At 34.6% G+C, this 10182-nt stretch overlaps 2 protein-coding genes across 4 annotated transcripts; both read left to right on the top strand.

The window, feature by feature from the left end:
* The first annotated feature begins 21 nt into the window (after positions 1 to 21).
* LOC147297076 (Peptidase S41 family protein) lies at positions 22 to 4035 on the top strand. 3 transcript variants are annotated; one of them, XM_086246133.1, is made up of 12 exons: positions 22 to 465; positions 771 to 890; positions 998 to 1135; positions 1285 to 1389; positions 1511 to 1679; positions 2188 to 2264; positions 2450 to 2494; positions 2721 to 2804; positions 3114 to 3152; positions 3236 to 3298; positions 3632 to 3761; positions 3832 to 4035. In XM_086246133.1, exons 1-12 carry the CDS (start codon positions 46 to 48, stop codon positions 3897 to 3899), a joined length of 1458 nt encoding a protein of 485 aa, XP_086102259.1. In that variant the 5' UTR covers positions 22 to 45; the 3' UTR covers positions 3900 to 4035. The 3 variants fall into 3 exon arrangements, with proteins under 3 accessions (XP_086102259.1, XP_086102268.1, XP_086102276.1); XM_086246150.1 differs by lacking the exon at positions 771 to 890 and having other exon boundaries at positions 239 to 465; positions 1048 to 1135; XM_086246142.1 differs by lacking the exons at positions 771 to 890; positions 998 to 1135.
* A 3434-nt stretch (positions 4036 to 7469) lies between these two features.
* On the top strand, positions 7470 to 9930 carry LOC147297075 (uncharacterized). Its single transcript, XM_086229195.1, has 4 exons — positions 7470 to 7677; positions 8336 to 8878; positions 9212 to 9254; positions 9338 to 9930. Exons 1-4 carry the CDS (start codon positions 7617 to 7619, stop codon positions 9585 to 9587), a joined length of 897 nt encoding a protein of 298 aa, XP_086085321.1. The 5' UTR covers positions 7470 to 7616; the 3' UTR covers positions 9588 to 9930.
* The last annotated feature ends 252 nt before the right edge of the window (positions 9931 to 10182 follow it).

Raw genomic sequence — 10182 nt, 5'->3', positions numbered from 1 at the left:
CCTCCAACGGGAACCAAACAAAAGCTTATTGCTTGGAAGAAGAAGATGAGGGTCTTGTTGCTGCTAAGCAACACCACACTCACACTATCACCACCACCACCACCACCACTGCCATCCCCGTACGCGCCACAATCCCTAATTCCCTACAATTTAGAGCGCAATTCAACGACCAATTGGGCCAAGAAAGCGCTGATTGGAGCCCTAACTGGGGCTCTGTCAGTCGGTCTTGTAGTCTCTTCGCCTTATTCTGTAGCGCTTGAGTCTTCTTCATCTGTTCAAGTCCCGCCTGCTTCTTCGGAGTACTGTCGCGAAGACGAAGGAGACGAAAGCGCGAAGTTATGGTCTGAACCGGTAGGGTCTGAACCGGTGGTGAGCAATGAGGGGATTGTGGAGGAAGCTTGGGAAATCGTCAATGACAGCTTCCTCGACGCCGGTCGCGGTCGTTGGTTGCCCGAGACTTGGCAGGTACACACTGACACATACGTATAGAAAAGACTGGATAATGACATGTACAGATGTGAATAACTTGTGTGTGTGTGTGTGTGAATTATAGAGTAATATATTTAAGTTATTAAACTTGTGTGTGTTGTGCATGTGAATTGTAGGGTAATATAATAACGTTATTGAACTTGTATGTGTTTGTGTGTGTGCTTTATAGATTAATATAATAACGTTATTGAACTTGTGTGTGTTTGTGTGTGTGTGAGATAGAGTAATATAATAACGTTATTGAACTTGTGTGTGTGGTTAATGGTTGGTGGTCCTCTTAGAGGAAAAAGGAAGACATAAGGAGTAGTTCAATTAGGACGCGATCAAAGGCTCATGATATGATTAAGCGAATGTTGGCGAGTTTGGGTGACCCATATACACGTTTTCTTTCCCCTGAAGAGGTAATTCATTACAAAATAGGTGCTGTCTTTACTTAGTCTCTACTTAAAAAATCTACAGTGCATCTTATTCCATGGCATATGTTGCTTTCTCATTGTTGAAATGAAAGTTCTCCAAGATGGCGAGGTATGACATGAGTGGTATTGGAATAAACCTCAGGGAAGTTCCAGATGACAATGGAGATGTGAAATTGAAGGTATTAGGACTTGTATTGGATGGCCCTGCACATTCTGCTGGTGTGAGGCAGGTATCTATAAAAGCCAAACTTGCAGTCATAGATGCAATATTGTGTATGCTTTTGGCTTGTCAATTGCTATTGATTCCCAGAGTAGTGTGTATCGCAGAAAAATAGTATATATATAATAGTTTTTCTTGCATTCTCTTCTCTTTTGTCAGGGGGATGAAGTACTAGCTGTTAATGGAGTAGATGTGAAAGGGAAATCAGCCTTTGAAGCATCATCCTTGATACAAGGCCCTAATGAAACATATGTTACTATTAAGGTTGTGATACAATTTGTAATGTTATTGTTTTTCTTTAGAGAAAATAGGTTTTCATCAACTTACGTTTTTGTTGGTTTGTTTACGCAATGACTCTTGAGAATAAACATTGTCATACTTTTAGGTCAAGCATGGCAATTGTGGGCCTATTCAATCTATAGAAGTCCAGAGACAACTTGTTGCTCGAACCCCTGTCTCTTATGGGTTGGAGCAAATAGAAAATGGAACCAAATCTGTTGGGTACATGCGCCTGAAAGAGTTCAATGCATTGGCTAGAAAGGACTTGGTAACTGGTAAGTGGTTTTGAAAAATTTAACTGAATGATAGTTATTACTTCTCTTTATGTAATATTACGTGTGCAGGTTGCTATATTGGTAAACTTTCTGAGTGTGCACATGTTTCTCTCCTTACATATCTTTGGTTTCTAAACATTACTGTAAATGCAAGTAAAAAAGGAATTAGTACTAGGGCTGCTCACTAAATAGAGGAACCTGATAATGAATAAAGCTTTATTTTACTGTCGTGGAAATATAGAGAGTTTGGGCAATGTCTCAAATGGGATATCCACTTTTATGAATCACCACCAGGTTCAATTTCTTTTTGAAATTCTGGAAAACTGTCCAAAGACCCCCAAAATAATTAATATATTTTCCACTGTTAGTTGTTTTTTCCAGTTTGCTAGCTTGGATATTTATGCTTTACCTTACTTACAACTGTAGTAAGATCTTCTTTTGCTTAAACTAGAGATATATAGTTTTAGTTAGTTTATGGTTGTATTGAAGGGAATATTTATTGTTGCAGCTATGAAGCGACTTCAGGACTTGGGTGCCTCATATTTCATTCTGGATCTTAGAGATAATCGTGGTGGACTAGTACAGGTTTATTCTGGAGAAAGTTATACATCCTTTGTTCATGTTATTGTATTTACTCAATCATGTCCACTTGATGCTTGGAACAAGCTCATTCATGTTTGTATGTTTAAACTTAGTAGTTTGCTTCAGTTGAACTTTGTAATTTAAAGATTTTTTATTTGTTTTTATTTCTACCCTTTTGCATATTTCAGGCTGGAATAGAAATTGCCAAGCTATTTTTAAATGAAGGGGAGACGGTATGTTGATTCAGGAGATTCTTTTCCTGCTCATTTCTCATTGGTGGCCATAGTGTTTGAAAAAATGGCATTTGTCCTGCATATTGCATTATCCTTTAAGTCATTCCTCTATGCGAGGTGGTGACGAGCCTTGCAGAGTGCTTCTGCATTATCTGTTGCATATAACTAATTCCATTAAACTAACTATATAAATGTGTTTCATTCTCCTTGTGATGTTTGTGACCAGGTGATTCATACTGTCGGGAAGGATCCCCAATACCAACAAAATATTGTTGCTGATACTGCACCGTTGGTTAAAGCTCCAGTTATTGTATGCCCTTGTACATCTTCGATATTTTTTTTTTTTTTCTGTTTCCAAGAATAGGTTCAAGTTTAGGCATTTCAATTGTGTTTCATCAAAGCCTTCTTACTGTCTGAATTGTTGATGTTCTCTCATTTTAGTAGTATCAATTGTCAAATTATGCCTTTGTAAAAAGGTTGATAAATCTTTGCTATATTTTTTTTCCTGGCTTGAAGAATCTTGTGAGTTTTGCTTCTGTACCAATGAGTTAGGAGTTGTGTCAATGTAATTTTAAACTTCTCAAGTCTAACAAGGTTCCTTACTTTACTTCTAATGCAGGTTTTGGTGAACAACAATACAGCTAGTGCAAGTGAAATTGTGAGCAGCTCGATTACCCAATTATGTGCGATTCCTTTTGGCTCATACAATTGTAGCATTTACATTGGTGGTTCTCATTGCAGGTTGCTTCAGCACTGCATGATAACTGTAGAGGTGTTCTTGTGGGTGAACGGACATTTGGCAAGGTAAAAAAATTGTCATAGTTGGTAGCTTTTTAACTGTTTGTAGTGCTTCAGCATTGTCCTAGCATATTTAATGTACATCTGTCTTGTGAAAGAACTGCATTTAGCTAGAATGCATTTGTTACCTAGATCCCAGTAACTTGCTTTTGTACGGTGATTTTTTCTCGGTGGATAGAGCAACAGATGCCTTTTCATGGTTGAGGATAGAAAGCAGATATTTTTCTTCATTTAATCAGGCTTTGCAGGCATTGAATCAATGAAAATATCTCCAACATCTCATTTAGAGGAACTCTGCCTATATGATATATTCTGATGGAATTCCTGATGTTTTAATAGGGTTTGATTCAATCTGTATTTGAACTTCATGACGGCTCTGGTGTGGTTGTAACTGTTGGGAAGTACGTCACACCGAATCATAAGGACATAAATGGAAACGGAATAGAGCCCGATTTTCGAAATTTCCCAGGTATAATTCATTATTTGGCCTTAAATTCCTCCTAGACCTATGTAATCTAAAGAACCCTCTGTTTGTGCAGCTTGGAATGACGTCATACAACGGCTTTCACAGTGCAACATGCTTCAGTGGCAGAGGCCGAATGTATAAGGGAGTAAGAGGGGACATGGCCCGTGCAAACTTTTGTAAAATGAAAATTAATATAAGTTGTAGAATACCAATGTGTTGAGCATATTTGTTCTTTGTAATTACATTTTTTGTCTTTCTATTCTATTATTTTTGTGAACATTACAATTAAGGTCTCGTTTGGGATTGTTGGAGGACCCAAAAGCTGCTGTAGATGACAATTTTCAATCACCCATAGCAATTTTGGTGTTTGGTAAAAAAATGAAAAAGTGTTTTGCCCCACAATTCTCAACTCCCCAAAGTAAAAATAGAAAACAAGTTTGTAGATACTTTTGAAAACTGCGGTGAATCACAGCAACAATGAAAATTTTATTTTACTCATAATACCCTCATTTTAGTAATTATAAATAGTCACAGCAGTTTTACATTACAATTTACCTAATACCTTCATACTGTTTTTTGTACTCAAACACTCAATTGTTTTACTTCACAACTGATTTTACTTCACAGCTGTTTTACTCCACAGCTGTTTTTTCTCACAGCAATCTCAAACTAAGCCTAAATCAAATGTCACACAAACTCCAACTGCACAACATCATTTAGATATTTATTTTTTATGATTATTGGTAATATGAGTTTATTATTATTTTTATATTTAATTGATCATAGTTGCTTCTTTTTTTTTTTGGTTAAAGACTGAGTTTATTTGAACTCAATTATTTTGTATTTAGTCTTAGCTCAACTTTTTGTACCCTAATTTTTCCCTCACATTTATACTTGCAAAAAAACTACAACAATTGATAATTTATTCTTGTAGTTTCCTTTGTTTTAACTTTTAAGAACCATACCTCTTCAAAGCCTAATTTCTTAAATAAAACCCCTTTATAAAATAAAATAAGAAAATTAATATTTAAGAACTTGGTATTAGATCAAAGATAATAGATGATGATAATGATTAGTGCAACAAATGTGTAAAATATAGTTCTAACAATAATTTTTTAACATGCTCATAATAAAATAAATTGTAATTATAAATATCTATATGAATTTACAAAGTTTTTATATATAGTGTCTTTCAAAGAATATGTCATATCATTCAAAGTTAAAATAAATAACTTTTAGATACTATTGAAATTATTTGGTAAGATATTGGTGAAAATTAAACATTTATATTTTGGTCTCTGCAAACAATAGAATCTTGTGTCTGAGGATTTTGTATTGCACAACAACCTAAGGGTGGAATTTGGATGTTATACAATAGTATAGGCAAATATGTTGTATATGTGATACAATAGTGGAAAGTCAATATCGATTATAGCAAGAATTAAAGCCCTATTTCCACCCAAAAAAAAAATTAAATCCTATTATTGAAGAAAGTCTAAGACATCATATTATGTTTAATTATGGTTTGTCCCCAGGCTACTACTAATAAGCTAGTGTGGAATACTAAGTGATGACTCATGGATTTAGGGTCAATTTGGTATTGCTGTGAGAAAAAACAGCTGTGAAGTAAAACAACTGTCAAATAAAGTCAGTTGTAAAGTAAATCAATTGAGTGTTTAGTAAACTATGTTTTCAAAAGTGCTGTGAGTGCAAAAAACAGTATCAAAGTGTTTGGTAAATGTTAATATAAAAATGTTGTGACTGTGTATAATTACTAAAATGAACATGATGCTGAAAGTGCATTTCACTTATTTGTTTGGTAAAAATAAAATGTTTTTTTACTTGTTTTTGAAATTTTTTACTACAAATTTTTATTAGCATTAATTTTCTAAGAACAACATTATTAAATAACTATGCCTATTATTTTTTTAGGTATATTATAATTTTAATCGTATAAATAAAATATCATAATTAATTATCACGATATAAAATATAACTAACAATGAACATATTTTTTAATTTAAAATAAACAAATAAAAATTATAGAAATCAATGAAGGTATTATGGGTAAAATAAAATATTTATTGTTGCTGTGAATCACTGCAGCTTTCAAAAGTACCTAGAAACCTGCTTTCTGTTGTTGTTGTGGGGAGTTGAGAATTGTGGGAAAAATCAGTTTATTATTTTTTTACCAAACACCAAAACTGATGTAGGTGATTGAGAATTGTCATCCACAGCAGCTTTTGGGTCCTCTACCGCAATCGCAAACGGGGCAAGGTTAATAATAAAATTGAACATCAACCATGTAGCCTAGCTTCATGTGAAGCCAGGATACTGCAAGATTAATATATAATATTACAATGTGTAAGTACCCAAATGAATAAAAAGTGACTATGGCATATAACTTAAAAATTAAGAAAAAAAAAAAAAAGATAGCACAGAACTTTCATATCTAGAAAAAGTTAATTAGTGAAGCATAAAATGAAAATCGTTAAATATTTTCCCAAATGAACAGATACGATATAGCAGCTTGGAAATTAAAATTATTACTTTAAGTTAGGGAATAGGTGAAGATCAGAAACCCTTGTGATATGATTATTCTGTATTTTGTGACAAAATGATTTGTTCATTTTCATTACTATTTCTAGTTATTCAAGTAAGTTACTAAAATATAGAGGTTGCGTTAACTTTGTCGAATCTTACGTATGCCACCAAAAGTCACTGTGTCCCATACCTCCTTTCCTAATTTGGCGATTCTGCTTTTTGAGAAATCAACCTAAATTGCCACGAAACCTTTTTATTCAAAACATTTAAGTATTTAACTGACCCCAAAAGAAAGAAAGCAAGAAACCCCAAACATTTCCTTTCTTAAGTTTTGTTCTTAGGTCATGAAACTTGACTGAAATGGAATAGGCCCAGATTAAATATGTTGGGTTTGAAGTTTTGAACTTTGAATTAGATCACATACAAGGCCGAGTTTCCCCCCCCTTATACATTTTACTGAAGGAATCATGTATTTTTTATTTTTTTTAATCTAAATCCTTTGTTTTTATTTAACTTTTAATCTTAACTATATATTCTAAATTTAAGAGTGAAAGAAAAAAGAAAATTAATTCATAACACTTTTTTAGTGTGTGTATGAGACCACATTTATGGAATCATAATGCTTAGATTTGTAATACATAACTATAACATGGATTGAAACCCAAAAAAAAGAAAAAACAAGTACAAAGAGAATCTAAATCTGTATTTTCAGTTGGCATTTCCATTAAAGCTTAATGGACTAAGAAATCGGCCAGGGGACAATATTCTTGATTACAAACCATGAGATGTCACTCATAAAATCCCTCTTGCCCACCTTTAACTTTTTGATTCAGTACCATGAAAAAAAAAAACTAACTAAACAGTCTAAACTAAACAAAAAGTACAGCAAAAACAGTAGAAAGAAGAGCACAAAAGAGAAAGGAAAAAATACCGGAACATCACCGTCATATAGAAACCCAGTTTATCAGCCAAAACATCAGATTTAAATTCCAGCAGATTACTCTTTTGGCTTTCCCCATTGCATACACACTTTTTTTGTACCATCTCTTGCTTGCAATATCCAACTACCCAATGCCTCCTTTCTCAAGTTTTCTATATTCTCCCTTCTCTCTTTTCATCTCTCTTCGATCCAAGAAAGCTATGATTCCTCAAGATATATATAAAATAAATGCAGAGAAAAGAGATAAACTCTTCTTTTGCAATAACACCATTGCTGTTTCTCTTGTGTAGTATATCTTAGCTTCTTCTCCATCATTGTTTTGAACCCAGAAGACAATCTACAACCAAAAAGTGTAGAAGAAGCAGCTAGGAGAGATGGGTGTTAGCTCTCTTCGGCATTCTGCATTATTTTTCTTGTTTCTTTTCTTCAGTTCAGGTAATCTGAATTGTCTTATAGGTCTCTGCTCCTGCATGGTTATGTGTTTCTCTTCTTCTGTGTGTTTCCACATGAGCCTACTAAACACCAATCTGGATTTGCTCTTTTTCTCAAATGATAATCAATTTTCCTTCATGTCTATGGGTAGGGTCAGGAGGTGCATGAGTTGATTTTATGAAAGATTAAACTGATTACTCTTTCAAACCTGCACCAATTTAGATATACTAATCCTTTCTATATGATCCAAACATGAGAATGAACAAAGATTATACACAAGCACAAGAAGCATTTGCCATTTTATGAACTCAAATCTGATTACTCTTTCAAATTCATCCCTTTTAAGTAATTTATCATCTTAATTAACTTGAATATGAGAAAGAGAAGGTAAAACTACACGCATAAGAAGCATCAAACACTTAAATCTAATGTCGAATCTCATCCATATTATGATATACCGCACATGTTTCTGTTATATCTTCTTTTGATTTTGGAATAACTCTAGATATTTATTTTAACAATTTTTCAGGTTTATCTTGTTTTTACCTTTAACTTAATTGTACGAATATAGCATGATGATTTCCCATCATACAATTGTTAGCAACTTCTTCCATTATTTCAATGAAAGAAAAATAACTTATCATGCTTTTCATTTTTTCAGGTTCAAGTCTTCCAAAGAATCCTCCTCTGGAATCAATCCACCAAATCAAAACACAAGTGAATCATGAAAACCATATACTTTTCTCATCTTCAGTGTCTACTACTCAGCTTGATACGATTCCTGTCGTCAATCCAAGTCCAACTGCAACAACTCCCACACCTATTGTGTACATGCCATCCCCGCCAGCACCAACCACAACTGAGCCAATCACAACGCCAACCCCAACACCACCGACCACAACCCCAACCCCAACACCACCGACCACAACCCCGACAACTCCCACCACAACTCCTGCATCATCAGGTGGTTCCTGGTGTATTGCAAGCCAATCAGCTTCACAAACTGCCTTACAGGTAGCTCTTGATTATGCTTGTGGCTATGGAGGTGCAGACTGTTCAGCAGTTCAACCAGGTGGAAGCTGTTATAACCCAAACACTCTCCGTGATCATGCATCCTACGCCTTCAATAACTACTACCAGAAGAACCCAGCTCCTACTAGCTGCAGTTTTGGAGGAACAGCTCAACTTACCAATACTGACCCAAGTAAGATATTTTCTGGAAAATTTAGTCCTATCAAAGCAATATTATTGAAATATCTCTAAAAAATGTGGATTGAACCTAAGATTATAACTTGTCCAAAACTTCACTGCTAAGCAACTATTTCTTTTTTTAACTTAAATATCATAAAAGGTAAAAGAACCCTCCATTTCTTTCAATTGAAAATATCATGCTCAATGTTCCAGCCAGCTACAGGTTCCTAGCTCTTTTTCTAAATTTTCAGATTTGCCACTTCATAAGTTCAAATTCTCAACCTTCTTGTTCTTGTTATATGTCTGCTTGAATAAATGCTTAACTCCTCACTCTGCCTTTTTGCAGGTAGTGGTAGCTGTCGCTTTGCATCATCCACAACATCAACCAGGTAATCTTTCATAACCCCACCTCCAACTTCACTTATGAAAACATCAAGTAAAAAGGAAACTTATTCTTTGTTTCCAAATTCAGCACATATTCACCCCCGCCACCAGCAGCATCAACAATGTCAACAACGCCACCACCACCAATGACAACAACGCCAACAACGCCAACAACGACATACACCCCGACCATTGGTACCCCAGGTGGATCAACAATTTATGGTTCGGAAACACCAACAGAGTCCCCCAACTCAGCCACCTCTATCTCGTTTTGCAAGCTGCTGCTATTCACCACGACTGGGCTCTTGGGATCACTTCTTGCAGTAAATTATCTCTAGAAGGAAACTAAGAGTTCCAATTATTCTATCTGCAATTAGATGGCAATTCATTCACTTGCCAGCACCCTACGTAAAGTTCAAGGAGGCACTGAGAATCAAAATGAGCTATCATGTTATCTCTAGGCCTTGTTCTCACCATTTAGATTATTGTCATACTTCATTTATGTATACCAATTAGTTGACTATGAAGCCTGAGGGAAAGGACAGAAAAGCATAGAAATTTTTTAGGTTCTTGTACTTGTAGACATATAGGTCCTTTATCTGCAGTTTTAGCACAATAAATTATTAGCCAAGTCCACCAGGCTTTAGGCCTGTTTTTATATAAATTGATAAGATGCTTATTGCTTAATAATGTGATATTAGCTAGCACATTATTTATTTTATGACGACAATGAGTAGCAAAAATATATAAAAATATGACAATAATAGGTATAGTTATGAAAATTATTGTCCTAATTAGAAACAATGGATGTAGAGTAGTTGGTAGAAGGAATTACCTATGTCTTGTCTATAGTAGGACATTATAAATTTAGAAGAACCGATTTATTCAAATATAGGGATCTATGTTTCTCCTTTCTCAACAAATGAAAATGCC

This window comes from Dryas octopetala, chromosome 1 (assembly GCF_963921425.1).
Source record: "Dryas octopetala chromosome 1, drDryOcto1.1, whole genome shotgun sequence".
Taxonomy (NCBI): Eukaryota; Viridiplantae; Streptophyta; class Magnoliopsida; order Rosales; family Rosaceae; genus Dryas; species Dryas octopetala.
The sequence above is the reverse complement of the archived record's forward strand: the minus strand, read 5'-3'. Positions and strand labels throughout refer to the sequence as shown.